At 34.6% G+C, this 20,939-nt stretch overlaps 2 protein-coding genes across 6 annotated transcripts in view; one reads left to right on the top strand and one right to left on the bottom strand.

Moving 5' to 3' along the window:
• Mctp (multiple C2 domain and transmembrane region protein) overlaps positions 1 to 20,939 on the top strand; it is a 1,238,231-nt gene that overhangs the window by 905,838 nt on the left and 311,454 nt on the right. For all 5 annotated transcript variants that reach the window (XM_069826339.1, XM_069826342.1, XM_069826343.1 and 2 more), the window contains one exon: positions 18,853 to 18,995. In XM_069826339.1, the coding sequence (XP_069682440.1) occupies positions 18,853 to 18,995 (143 nt within the window). The remainder of the gene's footprint in view (positions 1 to 18,852; positions 18,996 to 20,939) is intronic.
• LOC138700049 (odorant receptor 10-like) overlaps positions 1 to 20,939 on the bottom strand; it is a 56,099-nt gene that overhangs the window by 29,883 nt on the left and 5,277 nt on the right. The gene's annotated exons all lie outside the window — the stretch shown is intronic.

Below are 20,939 nucleotides of genomic sequence, written 5' to 3'. Positions count from 1 at the left end.
TTTCAGTTAAAAATTTGAGGATTTATACTGAAGAATAAAGTTGGGCTATATTATTTTCATGCAGATATTTAAAATGTTTGAATGTAAAAATAAATGGTTTTTGTAGTACAAAAAAGACCGATTATTTAGTCCTGACAGCTCAGCGACACGAAAGAGGGAAAGTAATAGGAGTAGTGGGGAGAGTTTCGGAGTAGAGATAGGGGCGAGCGGTCGGGAAAGGAATGCAATACAGCTTAACTGTACTGGAAACACATCGCTATACCGCATGCGTGACATCCGATCGCTCTGACTGCAGGCGACAGACTAACCTGAACATACTTTGGCGTAAAGTAATGGCCTCGCCTGACCCAGGCGCACATTGCAGGCGACTTCCAGGACTAAGTAATCTATTGTACTTTAAAAGCATCTATGCCATATGATTATTGATTTCATAAAGATTTTTAACTTGGTTCACGACACTAAATAAGTTTTATTTTCGAACAACCACTAGCTTTTTTAATATATCCTAACACTAATGCAATGAAATGTTTCATAGTATAACTTTGTTCTATTTATGGCCATCTTAGTAACTAGATACACAAACTCTCATCAGGAAAACACTGCAATCCGCCGTTGCTTCAATTCTTTCTTGAAATCGCCTCTCACCATAAACGCAAGTTACTTGTGTGGTGCGGGATGCATTTCTTTGTATCTCCGCAGCTTATCTTTTGAGCAGGTCTGCTTTACATGTTAAGAGTAATGTGTATACCATTACAAACATTACCAGTACAGTCACTATTTCAACAAAATCGATACTTAATTTTTGGAGATCCCGTCTAGGCCTAGTCCTTTCTGCTTTCTTCACCTCAAGACCATGGTAAAAGTCAACTTTCTTAAATCAACAAGAAGTTGTTGACTGATGTAATTATACAGGGATTTCATTTCAAAGCTTCCCAGTCTAAATAACTAATTATTTAAATTGAATTCAATTTAAACAAAAGACATTTTAATTTAGATATTGAGGGGAAAGTCTGAAATCAGGCTTAATTACATTTTTAATTTCACCCCCCACCTCCAGCCTCCCCCACTTTGAAATTTCAAATGCCATCCTTATATTTTATATTTAAATATGAAAGAGCATTCAATTGTTTATACACCTCATTCATTTGTTTTCGCAGCTTTTGTTTTCTATCGTCGCCTGGCAACCTGGAGTGTTGTAATTCTTGATAAGAGCTGAAGAGACTAAAGCTAGAAAAAACTTATTGAGCATTTCATGTAATAGTTGTGTTTATGTATTAAATTATTTTAAAATGGTGTATACCCTTCAAGAGAGAACATAAATCATCCTTAATGATTAAATTTAAGCAATTGTATAAAATTAGCTGTGTTTTCATCCTACGAGTACAATCAACTGATAATAACAAAAATACAGGTTTCCAGGCGACGATAGAATACAAAAGATGCGAAAACGAATGGAGTGTATAAACAATTGAATGCTCTTTCACATTTAAGTATAAAAATACAGGACCTTTCCTAAGTAACGAGTTTATCGAAAAATCAACTATTTTGAAATTATGTTCGTCCTCACGAGAAAGAACCCTTCCCGGTGCTGTACAGTCGATTTGGAAACAAACATCTCCTCCCCTCGCCGCCAGAGCTATTAAACGAAAGAATGATTATTGTTTTAAACCTTTATTAAAACACATAAATGTAAAAACAGTTTCAATTATTGACAAATTATGGTGTACAATTTTCAAAATATCTTCCGTTTTGCTGACTGCACAAATGTAAGCGACATATCAATTCCTTATGGACTGTGGTGAGCTGCGTGGCATTTTACCATTCCAGTCTATCACAACAATGTGTATAGGCATGGCCGTGTGCCATTATCCTTGGCGTATAGAAGGCATGCTCTAGATCATTTTAAGTTTTTATCAAATGCACATTACACATGGATAAGTAACTTCCTCTGGCTATGGGGGGAGGCGATGTTTGTTTCCAAATCGACCGTACGGCACCGGGAAGGGTTCTTTCTCGTGAAGATGAACATCATTTCAAAAAATTATCCAAAATAGTTGATTTTTCGATAGACTCGTTACTTATGAAAGACCCTGTATAGGGGTGCCATTTGAAATTTGAAAGTGGGGGTGGATGGGGTTGGGATGAAATCTAAAATGCTTTCAGATTTCAATATCTAAATTGATGTGTTTTTTGTTTAAATTGAATTCACTTTAAATAATTAGTTATTTAGACTGGGAAGTTTTGAAATGAAAGCCCTGTATAACGAATTCTTTTAAATATCGTTTCAACTTATCTGAAAGCTAAAATAATAAAAATGATCTTCAAATTTCTTCGGAATCTTGTGAAATGATGTTAATCACCAGCAATTGAAAACAAACAACATCTGCTCTGAATATCACGCAATTGTTTTGTCTGTCACCAAAAAAGAAGGATTGTGTGACATTTATTGCGGGTACAGCATAACTACATCACGAATGCTAACAAACAATATACTTTAAAGACTTTGAAGTTGGTTGTTTTAGCATAATATGCAATGTGACATTCCGTAATCAAGATTTAATGATATCCTGTGTGCTAGCGAACTTAAAACAGTATGTATTATGCATTCATGTGCACTAATTGGCAGGCGCCCCTGAGGTAGGATTAAATTTTAGCGCAGTTAAATTACAGTTGACACAACTCAATAGCCACTCATCAGCAGAGCTTCAAATCCTTTCTGTTGATTTGTATCAGAATTAATGCGAGCTTGCTGATTCGCTGTATGTTCTGTTCTGTTCTGTTCTGTAACATGTTTATTTGTGTTTGTATTTTGCAGTATCCTGGACCTGGTAATGCAATTAAGGATTGCAGTTACAAATTATTGATCATGCTAGCTAGGAAGTGCTTATAAACTTCAGTTTTTCTTCGGATGAGTCCTAATTAACCTAATTTAATATGCATAAACATCGGCCTCAAAGATTATAAACTGACCCCGATCTCACTGAAGCTTATGTTTACATTAACAGGTTTGTTTAATTGCTCGGGTTGAATCTGTCCGTTCAATGTGTTTCTTTTTTCCACTTCAGTCTCTGTGATTGAAGTCTGTGACAATGGATCTACGTAAAATTTGTTTCTAATTTATTTACCTTTCTTAGTTCCCATTTTATAACACATTTAATCTCTTAAAAACTTAATCTCAACAATTTGTTTTACCGTGATTTTACATTTCTTTCAGTAATGTCCACGATGTCAAGGTTGAAGTAGCCACTGACAAATCATCGAATTCATCTCTATATTAACTATCCTGTTGAAAGATATTAATTTTATCGCCAATATTCATTTCATTTCATATTTATTTATTATTTATTTATTTGTTTTGCTAATAATTGTAACAAAATATAATAAAAATAGAAAAAAAACTTTAGCACACCACTGAAAGAGTTGAACTCGTGCTCAGGGGCGGATTTCTGAATTGAAATTAAAAAGTATATAATACAATTTGTCTTATGTCTTCTACACAATAAGAATATATAAATTTAAATTTAAAATTTTTCATTATTTATAAAATCCATACATAACTTTTTAAATTTAATACCACAACTATTAGAATTGACAAGATTAGGATATTTAAATATAAATTTGTTATATATTATTGGGCCTAAATTACTACTATGATTAAATACTGTAGCAGTGTTGCATTTTGGATGAAACTATCTTAAAGAATTCATACCTTTTGTTTCATAACTATGAGAATACAATTCAAAATTATTTTGGGTCTTAGGTATGAATTTTATTAATATCTATACTAATAATAAATCTGTAGCCGAAATTTTTCTGGTAATTTTCGATTTTCCAAAAATAATTGGTCCTAATATATATAATTAACCACCCTGAAACCGAAAATCGCTTTTTTGACATTTTTGTTTGTATGTCTGTCTGTCTATCTGTCTGGATGTTTGTTACCTTTTCACGCGATAATGGCTGAACGGATTTCGATGAAAATTAGAATATAAATTAAGTTCGTTGTAACTTAGATTTTAGGCTATATGACATTCAAAATACGTTATTTAAAAGGGGGGTTATAAGAGGGCCTGAATTAAATAAATCGAAATATCTCGCTTATTATTGATTTTTGTGAAAAATGTTATATAACAAATGTTTCTTTAAAACCCATTTCCGATAAGTTTTATTCTTTGAAAAATTTTGATAGGACTGATATTTACTGAGATAAATGAGTTTTAAAATTAAAATAACTGCCATCTAAGGCGGTGAAATGAAATAAAAAACAAATGACTTCGTCTATAAAGGGGCCTTGGACAACAACAATCGAAAGCTATGAAACATAGCCTACAAAGAATGTTTCTGTGTTTGTATGAAGTAATATCGGAAGCTAAATTAACCGATTTGTATAATTAATTATTATTTCACCATTTGAAAGTGTAGTTTCTCTAGATGGACATAATGCTATAATGTTATTACAGTACCGTCTGAGTGAATTGAGGACAGGTAAGATTAAAATAGCTTCTTATGCACAGAAAACTTGATAGGCTATTCTGTATATTCGTTTCCTGTATTTCTTAAAATAATGTTTATATAAGTTACACATTCATTTTAATCTCAGAGAATGAACGAACAACGAGAGTGTATTGATTTAGTATGCAGTAATAGTATGTTAGCTTAGCATTCCATTATTTTATAATCCAAATTTTAGCTATGCTCAATTGAATCGTGTTTATATATATTTTTTTATTTTAGTAGGTTATTTTACGACGCTTTATCAACAGCTTAGGTTATTGAATCGTGTTAAAATACATAAAATACTTACTTACTTACAAATGGCTTTTAAGGAACCCGAAGGTTCATTGCCGCCCTCACATAAGCCCGCCATCGGTCCCTATCCTGTGTAAGATTAATCCAGTCTCTATCATCATATCCCACCTCCCTCAAATCCATCCCTACAAAATACATAAAATACATATGCATTAAATGCAATGCAAAAAAATTGGTTAATGAGCCAAGCAGATTATGTTGCGCTGTTGTAAAAGTTGTTCCTCCTGAGATTCAAGAGCCCCCATAACAAATTAAAAACTTATTTATCGGAGTACATCCGTTATCAACACACTTTTTATATAATATAATATAATATAATATAATACAATATAATATAATATAATATAATATAATATAATATAATATAATATAATATAATATAATATAATATAATATAATATAATATAATGTAATGTAATGTAATGTAATGTAATGTAATGTAATATAATATAATATAATATAATATAATATAATATAATATAATATAATATAATATAATATAATATAATATAATATAATATAATATAATATAATATAATATAATATAATATAAGTTATTTGAAGGGTTCAGAACCATAGTGGGCCAAGCGCCATTTACTCAATACGTAGAAAACAAGGGTTAAAATTAAGTTATTACCATAATTCAATGGAAACATATAGCAAGTAAAATAAAGTATACACATTAAATCTAAATGATGTCAATGTTCATTAAACTATGGTTGCATGTAGTAAAAATTAAGAAACATGTTAAAGGAATTGCCATTGCACCAAATGAGTACTATCTGGACGAAAATGATCACATTTTAATTATTTAAATACAATTTAAATTAAGTAACATATTAAACTATTTATCCTTCTATCAAACACAAATGTTCCCTGGATCAAATGTCCTATTTTAATTATTTAATTACTTTATATATTTATTTCTAACGGGTGCAGCGGAGCGCACGGGTACGGCTAGTAATATAATAAATTTGTCTTATTTTAAGAATAATAAAGTCTAAAAATAGGATGATTCAGTAAAAGCGTACAAAAATTAAACAGAAAGTACATTTATTGCCTTCATTTATTATATATTTTTATTTACATTTTAAAATTATTTTCATATCATTTACAAGTCTGAGTTAACAACGAACTGCACGTTGTACGTGATTAATTCTTCGAATAGTATGAAGGGGTCTGTCGATTTATATTTTGGTTTGTAATTTTACAATGTAAATACGGTAGACAGAACACCTTGTGGACAATAGGTCTAAAAAAAAAAAAAAAAAAAAAAAAAAAACATGATGGATTGCCTACTGTACATGTAAATAATAGTTGTAAATATTAAATATAAATACAGTAATGTATTTATTTAATCTGTTGGAGTTAAGACCATCAGGCCTTCTCTACCACACCACCAGAAATCAAATAGGCATATACAAAAAAATGCAGAGAGAAGTAAGCCTAAATAAGAAATATAAATAAAATTACTAATACAAATACAAAAAGCTCAAATGCAAAAAACAAAAAAGAAAAATAAAAAATACAAGTAGAAAGATAAGATCACAATGGGCATAAAAAGTACTAATACATTATATTGACTGCCTATTATATTAGTGATTAAAGAAAATGACTAAGTGTCTAGAAATAAGTACCTAACTGATTGTACAAATATCAAGAGGAACAAAACAGTAACAATTTCGAAACATTTGCAGTAAATTAGTATACTCAGTTTGCTGAATTGCACTCTACGCAGTAAGAAAGTGCTTAATAAGTTAGTTTTTAATATTGTTAAATTCCGATGGTCTCTGATGACACTGGATAGGATAAATTTAATGTAAATAACAAATGAAGAACCCGGAGGGAAACACTTTGTAAGTTCAAAATTATCGTTTTTCTCTTTTAGATATCGTGTAACAGCTCAGGTAGTGTAGATATGTGTAGTTTAACTGTACAAAATAATAACCTCATTAGGCCATAGAAATCTGAAGTATAACCCAAAGAGTATAGAATTTAATGATTCTTGAAACTTTTAACTTGCTCTCTCTTAAAAACAGTAAAACGTGAATTATAAGGTTTTTCCTCTGTACTCATTAAGGTAAATACTAAATGTCGTTGGCTGTCATTTCGAGCACCACTTGTTTTTAGGTACAAAATGGTTCTTTGTTAACTTAGATTTGTGAATTACATGAAGATAATTTTAAAATATACATAAATGTATATCTGTAAAAAAAATAAAATGTAGCCTATTTATAAATAAATGTAAATAGCTATAGAGAATGCGGAAAACAGACATGTTAGAGCTCATGTCTTTTTACTCTGAGTTTCCAGGTCCCAATTTCCATATCTCAAAATGTTTTGTAGAGCACCCCTTATTTCCTGTTTAAATTTGTTCACGCTTTTACTGAATCATCCTGTAGAACTTACTGCTTGCTCTATTAGTATGTTGGCGAACATAGTATTTAATCTTACGAATTCTTTTGTCCTTTACAAGGCGATACTCCCTTGTTGACGTAGAGTCTTAGATCATTAAGTTATATTCTGAAATTGTTTTAATTAGTGGTAGGCTATATAACGTTTCGATCCCTGCTTTGATTCTCGGAGTAGGTTGAGATTTCATCTTTAATCCAAGGGGCTAGGGTTATCCCTTGCCTTATACTCGTTCTGTGACATCTCCACGGTGGCCTTATATCGTGCTCATCACACGGTCAGTAAAGCCCGCATTGTGAGTTTAGTGTTGGTCCAAAGACACACTTCCCTTCACCACATTGCATTATAAGTCTGTATTTAAAGAAGAAGATTAAATAGTAAGACAAAGAAAAAGTTATACAACAACACATGTTTATTACAATCTGCTTTTATTTAATATTCAATATTACATTTACGGCTCCGCGCCATGGCGTCATGGTCTAAGGTAGTGGTATTCAATTATGGTACGCGTAGAGGAACGCATTCCACTGACCCACTAACTACGTATGCAAAACGCTGACATATTTTATTATATTTGTTGATTATCTATTTTAATGTACATATTTTCATTGTGTTTGTTATTTCTCATATAATTACAATGCAGTTTTGGGAGTATTTTGGGGGTACGCTAGGAAAAAAGATTGAATATCACTGGTCTAAGGCATTCTGCCTAGGACTCACGTTACGGAATGCGCTCTTGTTCGAGTCCTCATAGGGAAAGAAATATTCTCATGAAATTTCGGCCAGTATATGGGACCGGTGCCCACCCAACATCGTGATTCACTTGGGGAGCAACAATACGTGGCGAAATCTGGTTATGATGGCCAGCTATAACGGCCCCAACTATACCTAAATGATCCTCCCAATCATTGTGCTAACTGCACGATACCTCCATTCTGGTTGGATGATCTTCCGCCTTTGCTTCGGCACGTGGACGTGAGGTTAACAGCCGGCTGGTCGGTCTAAGCCTTCAAAGGGCTCTAGCACCACGGATTGTTACATTTTCGTAGGCTGTATTTAATGGATTTAAATTGAAATTACATTTTTGTTTACTCAGAAGTATTTGGCCTACACGAAGGAAGTATGGAAAGCTTCGAAGAAAAATTTGCATCCAGATTAAATCTTGAAATCTTCAAATTTTGAAAGAGTCTCTCGAAATCCATTTATAGTGTTTTCATGATGACAACTGTGTGTTTGATTTTTAACTGTAATTTAACGAATCTTATCTACTGTCGATGTAATCAATGGTAGCGAGATCATATTTTGTCTGGCTGAGTCCGACAATTCGTCATGCATTTACCTAATATTCATTTACAATTAAGGAAAACCTTCAAGAAAGCCGAGTGGGTAATGAACTCATGACCAAGCTCTCTCGCAGCATGAGTCCCGCTCTCTAACTACAGGACTGTACTGGTGACCTGTGTGCTGTTATGATCTTTTCGCTCCATGCCATATTAACTCCAATTGATTTAATTCCTTCAAACCTGTATTTATAACTTGTATTGAATGGAAGCCATTATGTCTCGTGGCCAGGATATTGTACGAAATGGAAACATAAAAATTGGAGATTTATCCTTCGAAGAGGTGAAAAAAATTCAAATATCTTGGAGCAACAGTAACAAATATAAATGACATTCGGGAGGAAATTAAAAGCAGAATAAATATGGGAAATGCGTGTTATTATTCGGTTGAGAAGCTTTTGTCATCTAGTCTGCTGTCAAAAAAATTCTGAAAGTTGGTATTTATAAAACAGTTATATTACCGGTTGTACTATATGGTTGTAAGACTTGGACTCTCACTTTGAGACAGGAACAGAGATTAAGGGTGTTTGAGAATAAGGTTCTTAGGAAAATATTTGGGGCTAAGAGGAATGAAGTTACAGGAGAATGGAGTAAGTTACACAATGCAGAACTGCACGCATTGTATTCTTCACCTGACATAATTAGGAACATTAAATCCAGACGTTTGAGATGGGCAGGACATGTAGCACGTATGGGCGAATCCAGAAGTGCATATAGTGTGTTAGTTGGGAGACCGGATGGGAAAAGATCTTTGGGGAGGCCGAGACGCAGGTGAGAGGATAATATTAAAATGGATTTGAGGGAGGAGGGATATGATGATAGAGAGTGGATTAATCTTGCACAGAATAGGGACCGTTGGCGGGCTTATGTGAGGGCGGCAATGAACCTGCGGGTTCTTAAAAGCCATTTGTAAGTAAGTATTGAATGGAAGCCCCTTCTTAATCCTAACAATAACTTCAACATGTTCTTTTAATCTTATCCTCGGATTCTTCTTGTCTTAATTTGATGTTGCATCATGGATTCACTAAGAATTCAGTTTTCATTAGGACAGCCATTACATTTCATCACTTGCAATTGTTGTTGTTGTTGTTTGTCCTGAAATATAGACCCTCTCGAGGGAGGTCCTACACCTACATGACCATGGAATGGAGCCCACAGTGACAATACACATTGGTAATTAAGCTAATTGTCTAGCTCCAATAGATCGCGTGACAAATACAAGATTGAAATCGCCGTTGGGAATCGAACTGGAGGCTGCTAATACAGTAGACTGAACTGCGTGCATCTGTTTACGGGTAGTTCTGAATACAAATGGGGACGAGGTCGTGCGTGTCATCTATAGCATGATCAGCCTCAAAAGGAATAAATCCACACCAAGTGTACAGTTGAGAATGTGTTAACTATGTGGACAATTCTGCAACCGCCTGGCATGAGTAAACATAAATTCTTATTTACCATTCAAGCTGGCATTTAATCTCATTGTGTCGTAACTGAGAATTCAAGCATCAGAATCGCTTGTTTTGCACAATATTCGTCATATTATGATTCACATTAATTTGTTCAGGTAGAATTTGATACGTTTTCTCTCGTTGATTTTGCACGGATTATAAAAATGATTATGCATTATGGAGAATTTCGGAATGATATTCAAGGAACCAGTAAAATCTGACTATAGTCTATACTTACTTACTTATTTATGGCTTTTAAGGAACCCGGAGGTTCATTTCAGCCCTCACATAAGCCCGCCATCGGTTCCTATCCTGAGAAAGATTAATCCAGTCTCTACAATCATATCCCACCTCCCTCAAATCCATTTTAATATTATCCTCCCATCTACGTCTCGACCTCCCCAAAGGTATTTTTTTCCTCCGGTCTCCCAACTAACACTCTATATGCATTTCTGGAGTCGCCCTTACGTGCTACATGCTCTGCCCATCTCAAACGTCTGGACGTAATGTTCATAATTATGTCAGGTGAAGAATAGAATGCGTGTAGTTCTGCGTTGTGTAACTTTCTCCGTTCTCCTCAAATATTTTCCTAAACACCTTATTCTCAAACACCCTTAACCTCTGTTCCTCTGTCAAAGTGAGAGTCCAAGTTTCACAACCATACAGAACAACCGCTAATATAATTGTTTTATGAATTCTAACTTTCAGCTTTTTTGAGAGCAGTCTGGATGACAAAAGCTTCTCAACCGAATGCCTTTATCTTTCACATATTCTTAAGACTTCTATGGAGCGGTCAGTAGCGTTAGAGGTCATCAGACTCCGTTGCGTGCCTGCTCTTAAACCCCACATTGCAACTGAGAAAAGAGATCCAAAGTCGCCGCTAATAACAGCGTGCAATGTAACCCGTTTGTCACTGGTAGCATAAATCGATATTTAAAATTACAATAATGTGTTACAAGATTTTTTAAATTATGTCGCTCAGGAGCGACATTATTCTCGACAACTGTGCAGAAAATTCCCATTAACACATATACAAAAATGTTGTTTTATTTAACGACGCTCGCAACTGCAGAGGTTACATCAGCGTCGCCGGATGTGCCGGAATATTGTCCCGCAGGAGTTCTTTTACATGCCAGTAAATCTACCGACATGAGCCTGTCGCATTTAAGCACACTTAAATGCCATCGATCTGGCCCGAGATCGAACCCGCAACCTTGGGCATAGAAGGCCTGCGCTATACCAACTCGCCAACCAGGTTGACTGATAAATTCCAAGGTGTGATTAAAATCATTTTTCGACTGACACATTGTTTTAATTGTGTGAAGATAATCCCATCTTCAAAAAGTCTCTTAAATATGATCTAATATTGGCTCCGCAAGTGTAGTAGACCTTCAGCTCACTCTACACTACTGTAGGAGGCCATTGCCCCTATGGGATTTCAGGCTTTTCGTATTTCATAATTTATAAGCAGTATGTGAAGTAGCAAACTCTGCTGAACGAACGAATACTGCCATTCAATGTCTGTTAGTTTTTCCAAAAAAATATTTAATTTTTTCTGCTCTTTATCAGATGTTTTATGACAAAATCAATAGACCTCTACATGTGCACCGTTAGTTGCACGTAACACATCAAGCCGATATTCGATTTGCTGCCATGTTCGCTGGAGAATCTGGACATCAACGGCTGCAATGGCTTCCTCAATTTTTCGCTTCGGTTAGTCAGTGTTGGGAACCTGTGTCCGGAACACCAGATCTTTAACATAACTGCAAATGCTGTGCGGCGTGGACGATCATCTGACTGAAGAGCTTGCACTAGTTGAAGTTTGTACGCGTACAGCCTCAGATTCTTGTGGACTTTGTGGACAGTCGAATGCGGCAATTTCAGTTCCCTGGCGGCACTGCGAATGGACTTACTAGGATTTCGGACAAATGCACCTTGCACACATTTAATGTCCTCCACACATGTGCTTCACCACCACTGCCCTTTTGTCTCCATAAATTTTCGGACCCACTCCCGGATTGTTGGCCGTGACGACGTTTCTCTTCCATACTGGGTCCGGACGTGACGTTGCACCTGTGTATCTGATCGTGTCTCGATAAACCAAGACACACATTGTGCCATATCCTGAGGTGTTCACATCTACTTCATTGTTAGATTTCAGATTTCACTAAACTTCACACCTGCAACCGAAAGACGCATTTCAACAATCCAACAAAATTTCCATAAAAACCACTTCATTGTTAGATTTCAGATTTCACTAAACTTCACACCTGCAACCGAAAGACGCATTTCAACAATCCAACAAAATTTCCATAAAAACTTCCACAGTTTCTAATTAACATGCAGAAAACCGCACCTAGATATCATGTCTCAATAATTTGTTACTTACATCTGAATTTGTAAAGGTTTCATGTGGACACCACGTATATTCTCAAATTTTCTTCAATCTATAGCAAGTGGAATAAATTATTACTGTTATTAAACTTTACTTATTAAGATTCTTTGTTGCTTAACTCGATTGTAGATTCTACAATAATACTAAAGGTACTAAAAAATACGGGAATATTTTAATGAAATTATACATTTCATCTCTGAATTGATATTTAGCAGCATGACAATATTTTGTTTTTATACTTCGCATAATATGAAAGAAGATACAGTATATTTCTCACATCACACCTCTATAGGAATTAGAACATAAATTCTAAAAATATATTACGAGTTTGTAGGTTTTCACGGTGAATGTGATCAGAAGTAGGGATATCCAAAAGTGTTCAGGGGGTGGAACATGGAGAAGTCTACTCCTCAAAGTATACCACTTTCTACAAACATGAAATAATTAATCTTATTCTGTGAGTATAAGAAAAAAGGAATGAAAAAGATGTTGCAAATCTGTGCGAATAGAAACAATATATTAATCAATATGAAAACATTTTTATCAAAATGAACGCCAGATAGGAGATGTAGAGGGGACAACCGTGCACTGTTTAAACAGAACTAATGAAAGTGATTTTGATAAGAAATAATGGGGTAAAAGTTACGAAAAATGGTTTTTGGGAAACAAACAACGAATATTAAATCTCAAAAGGAATAAATAAAATTTATACATGAATAGATACATGAAACAGGTAAGAAGGAAATGATGTAATCACAATTGGCATTTAATCAAAATGACAATAGAGTGCTAAGAGAAAAATCAGTAGGATGATCAACAAGAAGTTACAGTGACATGAGATTACGTAGGCCCCAGACCTTAAAGAAAGGTGAAGAAACATAAGAAAGGGGAGTGAATTATTGGTTCCCTCTCCATTTTTAACTTGAGTTAAAAATTACCAAAAATTTCTGTTCTATTGCTGATGCCTTACCGCTTAAGGTTAAACGTTTTCATTTCCTCTCTGAATTTCTCTTTCTGTGAGGAAATCGACGCCATATATCTGAGACACAAGCTTAAAGAGAGCTTGTTTGCAGAATAAAAGCTTATGGAGATTCGACATCAAAGAGGAAGAGGCATCAAGAGAAATCGGGTGACAGAATTCCACAGACTCTGATTCTCGTCAAACGATATCGGGCATGAAAGTCGGATAAAAACTGAAAGGAAATAAAATCAATTGAAATTTAATTTATATATCACTATGCAGGATTGGAGATTACCTTCATAAATGATACATTTCGGCAGCAAGGACTTTTTTTATTCTTACTGATTATTGTAAAAAAATCAGTTCTTTCTGTAAATAAATTCACATTAATAACCATACGCTCCAACAAAATAGTCCGTTTTGTACCATGGAAGGTGCGTAAGCGTTACGTCACGATAGTTCATAGAGAAATAGTACAATCTGACAGAAGCAACTATAGTACCTCGTAAAACCTGCCCAGAATCCAATCTACAGGATGTAACTAAAATGTATATCAAAATTTTAAGATCATATTCCTCTCATATAGAGGATGAAAAAATGTTATATGAACATTGATCCTCCTGTTATTATTCGGTTGAGACGCTTTTGTCTTCTAGTCTGCTGTCAAAAAATCTGAAAGTTAGAATTTATAAAACAGTTATATTACCAGTTGTTCTGTATGGTTGTGAAACTTGGACTCTCACTTTGAGAGAGGAACAGAGATTAAGGGTGTTTGAGAATAAGGTTCTTAGCAAAATATTTGGGGCTAAGAGGGATGAAGTTACAGGAGAATGAAGAAAGTTACACAACGCAGTACTGCACGCATTGTATTCTTCGTCTGATATAATTAGAACATTAAATCCAGACGTTTGAGATGGGCAGGGCATGTAGCACTTAGACTATGGGCGAATTCAGAAATGCATATAGAGTGTTAGTTGGGAGACCGGAGGGAAAAAGACCTTTGGGGAGGTCGAGACGCAGATGGGAGGATAATATTAAAATGGATTTGAGGAATGTGGGATATGATGATAGAGCCTGGATTATTTTTGCACAGGACAGGGACAGATGGGGAGGGGGGCTTATGTGAGGACGGCAATGAACTTGCGGGTTCCTTAAAAGTCATTTGTAAATAAGTAAGAACATTGATCCGAAAACGCTTTATTTCCTTTTTACAGCTCTTTTTCTACAATTCTGCTTACATTGTATGGAGTCGTCTATCAGGAACAGAGTTCTTTTACGCACCATAACTCTACGACACAAGCCCTACAGCTTTTCTTCTCTCTCGGAGGAAGTCATGCTAAGGATTTTTTATCGATCTTTAGATTGTCTGCCTTATCTTTCTGAAAAGTACAACGTCCCTCTTAAACAATGGTCTGTCATTGGTTTGCTGTTTAGCAGTAGAGGTTCTATTTCCAAATTCACATGGAATTGTCTTAAGGAACTTCACATTCCTTTTGATTATGTAATGTCCGTCCTTATAAATATTATCAAGGATTCTCTTCAAATATTACATCATCATCTCTATTTCAATTAATCCATTTATATTTGCCTTCAACAATTAACTTTCTTTTTTTCTTTAATGTATCACATTACATTATATTGTACATGTTTATTGTATTCAGGACCCTTGTGGTCACTCAAATTCTTGGAGCTGATGTCTATAATTTAGAAAAAAATATATATCCCTTTCTCCCTCCCTCTCTCTCCTCTTTCTCTCTCTCTCTTTTTCTCTCTCCCTCCCTCCCTCCCCCCTTGCAAATATTTTCCAACCGAAGTGATAAAGGAAATATTTATTGGAAGGCCTCTCACGAGACGGTTTGAACACAGGAAAGAATAAACCTATATTTGTACAGCTGGCAACGGGTACAATTAAAGTTCCCAACACGTAGTAACGTGAGTAAAAGAGAATACTGTCTACTCGGAAGAGTTGAGCGAACTAGCAATGCTGTAGTCAAGTTCATGCCGACATACAGCAACTAATAATTGAGTTAACACTCACAGGTGTGAATGCTAGCTACATTTAATGCTAGGGGTTAATTTCTCCGCAGACACCTTCTTCCAGAGAGGAGACTAGTATCTTAGGTCAGGCTTCTTATTTTCATTAAGGTCTAGTGTAGACAGTGTAAAATTTCTAGTTTAATATTTCACGATCTCACGTTCCCATATGTTGCGCACATTTCTGTTTCAATTTACTGACATTTCACGAGCCTATAAATTATGAGATATTACTGCAAATTTAACAAAAGCAATTGTAAAAATGAAATGTGACTTGTTTCAAATGTATGTGATCGCCAGATATTTTCAATACCTGGACCGCGGTAAAACCATGTAAATTACCAGCATGTGTAATACTCGTAAAAACTAGTAAATCATGTTTTCGTAAAAATATATATCGCGCCAAGTCTCTGGAATAAATGTATCCTTCTCGCATCCTACACTACTTGCATAATAGATAGCATTTGAGGTGATGAGCTTACCATTTGTGCCTTTGCCCCCTGTCGGCAAATAAGTGTAACTAAATTCCTTGTATGTATTGCAACCTCTGCTAGAGGGATAACCACAGTCTATTATATACAGTCACGAAGCTTGAGTTTTGAGGGTGCTAGAAACAATAGACTGTGACGGTACTATTTTGCATTGCCTGTAATGAGACGATATTAGCGATCCTAGTGATGAGCAACTATCTAATGTTTGCATATTTACTACGTATTGAGCTTCGTGACTGTATATACTAGACTGTGGGATAACTATATCCTAACTTCGAAACTCTGGGTTAAACCCTAGATCAAATATGTAACAGATAACTCCTCGTTACGTTAAAATCGGCAGCACTTTGAAGAGAACAACCGCCAGGATTGCCACCCGTCCGCCGTAAACGAACACGAGATGGCAGCACAGTCGCTAATGCAATTTAAATGAGAATTATGACGTGACTCCTTATGTAACAACTAGATGGCAGCGTAGTAAACCTGACAAAAGTTGTTAACCTCAAAGCCTATAAGCCCGACATATCTGTTAAATAGGTTAAACGAATGAACCCGATATTGTTAATAATGTAAAATACTCGGACGATTATGTCCTATAATTAACTAGTCTATGAATATGAGGAATCAAATAGTTGTCACTTCGAATAACGAGAGTGTATTATATAATACTAACAATTTAATAAATCTCATATAATTTAAATAAAAGCAACATATATAAATGAGCTAAATTTAAGTGTTAAAACAAAATTCAGTAATGTAGAATAATGCACTGACAGTGAGAATCACACACTGAATAACTTAACTAACAATACAATAAAACTAGATTAAAATTATATATAATTTAAATTAGTAGGGCGAGACTGAAGAAGAATTGACAAGTGACGCGATTAATTTGCAGTTTTGAAAGCAAGACCAAATCGAACAGCCAACAAGCCCGGCTCCCAGTTGATCTACATGGAATTAACCCAGACGGATTCTTAAAGAATCAAAAGATTTGACGGTCTTAGCATTCTGACATAAACAAAAGAAGTTGGAGTTGCGGTAAGGGTAGAAAGTAACGGGAAATGAAATTAGACACTTCTAGTGAAGAGTAAGAAAATGGGATAGAAGGATAGAAACTAGAGACCTCAATATGAAGAATAGAGAAAGAAGTTAACCATTACATCACTAGTATTTATTATTATTATTATTATTATTATTATTATTATTATTATTATTATTATTATTATTATTATTATTATTATTATTAATTTCGGGTTTTAAGGCGCCCGGAAGTTCATTGCCACCCTCGCATAAGCCTGCCATCGGTCCCTATCCTGAGAAAGATTAATACAGTCTCTACAATCATACCCCACCACCCTAAAATTAATTTTAATATTATCTTCCCATCTACGTCTCGGCCTCTCCAAAGATCTTTTTCCCTCCTACCTCCCAACTAACGCTCTATATGCATTTCTGGACACGCCCATACGTGCTACATGCCCTGCCCATCTCAAACGTCTGGATTTAATGTTCCTAATTATGTCAGGTGAAGAATACAATGCCTGCAGTTCTGTGTTGTCTAACTTCCTCCGTATTATTATTATTATTATTATTATTATTATTATTATTATTATTATTATTATTATTATTATTATTATTATTGTTGTTATTATTATTATTTGTAAGGTCATAATGGTGATATTTTGTTTGTATGCGTCTGAAGTCTGACTAGTGTAATATGTAGCTAGTTGGCGATTAAATGGAGAGGGAAAGGAACTGGCCACCATACCCCCATTATCTCCTGGCCTAGTTGCCTCATAACGTGCCTTAGTATCACGTGTGAGGTTCAGACCTGTCTTCGTACAGTTGACTAAATCCTTCTTAAGCAATATCAGTCTTTGAATTCTGAGCAAAGGATTAAGATTTCAAAAAAATTTCTACACTAGAAACTCTAAATCTTTCTCTCCGGTCTGGAAATGTATAAAATATGCAAGTTTGTATGGATTAAATTTGGATCCATTCAATGTGTAGTATTTTATATTATTAAATTTTTCAATATTCATTTATACTATTTATATATAATTACTAATGTTTTATTGAGTTATTCTTGATAATGTACGAGTATTTTAACGTCATCCATTATTCCGTCCATTCATTGTCATTAATTGTAATTGTGTTTGTGTGTAATAATTATTTTATGCACTTTTATTACTATTTTGTCATTATCAATTTTGTCATATTGTATTATTCTTTGTGATGAACTGTTATTGGCTTTGGCTGTTGTACAGCACAATAAATAATAGGAAATAAATTTAAAAAATGAAATTATTATTATTATTATTATTATTATTATTATTATTATTATTATTACTATTTTGATTCAGAAGTCAACAAGTTTCGCTGCTGAATGCATTCAACAGTTTTGTTCAGATTCTGAATCAGCATTTCATTTTGATAATAGTGACACTTTTCTGTCATAAGTTATGGTGTACACAGTATACAGTCAATGTTCGAGATGGCACAGCTCTAACAGAAAACAAAAGAATACACTACATTGAGTCCCCGTGTAAAAAAAAACGTAATTGTAAAATGTCAGTGCCAAAGGAAACTATGAAAATGGAATGATTCATGCTGTTTTCATGTATTCTTAAATTGTATGCAATAACAGTCTACTATGTTTTCACGTATATCTAATGCAATCATGACACAAAGAGATTAAGCTAAACTTTAAATTTTATTTGGAATTACATTTAATTGAAACAATAGCGAAAACTTTCTATGTTCGCAAATTCAATTATAGGGAAAAATAAACAGTTTTTTTATTTATACTAAAATTAAGAACACGAAGCTACCTTTCTGTCCTGTATGCCATGGATATACGGGTACGTGTGCTTGTCCAAATACAAAGTTATTATTCATACAATAGCAATAGCCTTACGTTATTAAAGTCGTAAGTATTAAATGCTTGCTTCTGTTACAGGTACAAGCGACCCGTACGTGAAGTTCAAGGTGGGCGGACGACTACTGTACAAGTCCAAGACCATCTATCGAGAACTGAACCCAGTATGGGATGAAAGTTTCACATTACCCATCGAAGACCCCTTCATGCCTGTTCATATCAAGGTAAATATGTTTTATTAAAGTCCAATCAAACCCTATCAATAATTAAGACACAAATTCCTAAGTGGTAATCAATAATGTAATTCTAAAACATACTATAGTTATTTATGCTACAAGAGAGCTAAGTAGTAGTTACTAGTCGAGGACGAGACTGCAGTTAAGTCCGAGAATGGTCAAATCTAATTACCTCACGAATTGCACATATTTTTCCCATTTCTACATAAAAGATACATTTTCAAAAATTAGTTTGAATTGACGTCTGTTAATATCAGTGAACGTGTTTGAGTATTCTTTTGTTTTATTAAAAACATTTGTTTGGGTTTACATCTATTAATAGTCTATTAGTGAGCGCGTTTCACTATTTTTTTGTTTTGTTACAATGTTTGTTGCTATGGAAGTTGTGAAACTGTTTACACATAGGGAAGTGTGGAAGGCATTTTGAAAATTGTATTGTGCTTATTAAAAATAATTTCAGTTGATGTTGAAGAAGCATTAAGGGCTGCTTGTGAGTTTTTACTGCCGCAGAAATAAAAAAAAAAAAACGATATGAACGGTCGTACAAATGTTCATGTAAATGTTGTAACCAATATTAATACATGTGATGATTGCAATTGTTTCTATAAATTACAGTTCTCGGCAGAAGAACAAATAAATTTATCTTGACATTTATTTTACTTACCTCCCTTGGGATTATTTAAGTGGCCCTTTGATTACTTAAATTATTATTTACCTCCCGTTGTCTATATAAACCAAAGAAATGACAGTAAAATAGCCTTCTTTAGAATCAATATAATAACAATATACTTACTAGAATAGTGCTGGGAAAATGCTTTTTTAATGTGTAGTTAGTTTATGCAGGAAAGTAAATGAAGTTGAATATGAATTCTTTGAATCCCCAAGCGTAATTGCTTGGTTGGTCGGTTGGTTTCTAATGCGTCCATAAATGGTCTATCAAGATCTTCCTGTTTTTCATTCTGACATTGTTTGTAAGTCTATTTATGACTTGTGGGTGAGCATCGTTAAGCCCGGTCCAGACGCTGAAGCAAGTCTTCTAGTAAAACTGCGCATGCAAGTCGTAAGTACAGTGTTAATCTTCTTTCTGTTCTGAAAACTGCAAGTAAAACGTCAAGTAAGTTGTTGCGTCAGGATCAGGCTTTAAAGTGGAATTCATTATCTCGATGATAGAAGGTTAGGAAGGATGATTGATGAGTATCAAGAGTCGACTTTTAAATGAGTTGGAAATGACAGTAACTCTTTCTGAAACCTTATTTTGGGGCAGGTTTTTGTTACGTACCGTAAATGTAACATATTGCCATCTCAGCTTTATTTTTCTCCAGCCATGCTAAGCATTTTGTGGCCTTCGAGTAGCTTCAAACCTTGGGTCTAATGATGATCAGTAAACCTCGCACAAAGCGTTAGCATGGTAATCGAGGACTTCTACACTAACAATAGAAACAGCTTGAGTACACATCATGTTTGTGAGTATTATGGTCGCAAGGAAAGAAGCAACTTTTGAACTCCCATCCGCTCCCCTTATCCCTCAGCTAATGGGAACTGGATATGTCATTCGCTTTTTTGGCGCCACACACGAAGTGAACACGACGTTGCTACAAAAGGCCAATTCACACGGGGATAGTTTACAGGAGTCAAGTGCTTGAAGCAAGTCGACTTTTCTTCGACTTTCTGACTTTTCTTCGACTTTCCCCGTGTGTATGGTCAAGACAGTAAAGTTGTGACTTGGCGGTCAAGCAGAATTTGAGTTGCCGACTCGTCAACTTTTGTGTCAACTTTCCTGTCACGTGATCAACTTGACTCCACCACTTTCCTCGTGTGAATGCTAACATCTAGCAATTTGCAAGCAGATATTGTGGATAGTATGTGTGTATGGTTTGTCTAAATTAATAGCTAATTAGGCTAATTTAGGAAATCGTATTTGAGATTAATTTA

The sequence above is a fragment of the Periplaneta americana genome, chromosome 5, assembly GCF_040183065.1.
Source record: "Periplaneta americana isolate PAMFEO1 chromosome 5, P.americana_PAMFEO1_priV1, whole genome shotgun sequence".
NCBI lineage: Eukaryota > Metazoa > Arthropoda > Insecta > Blattodea > Blattidae > Periplaneta > Periplaneta americana.
Note: the sequence above shows the minus strand (reverse complement) of the source record. Positions and strands in the feature narration are given on the sequence as shown.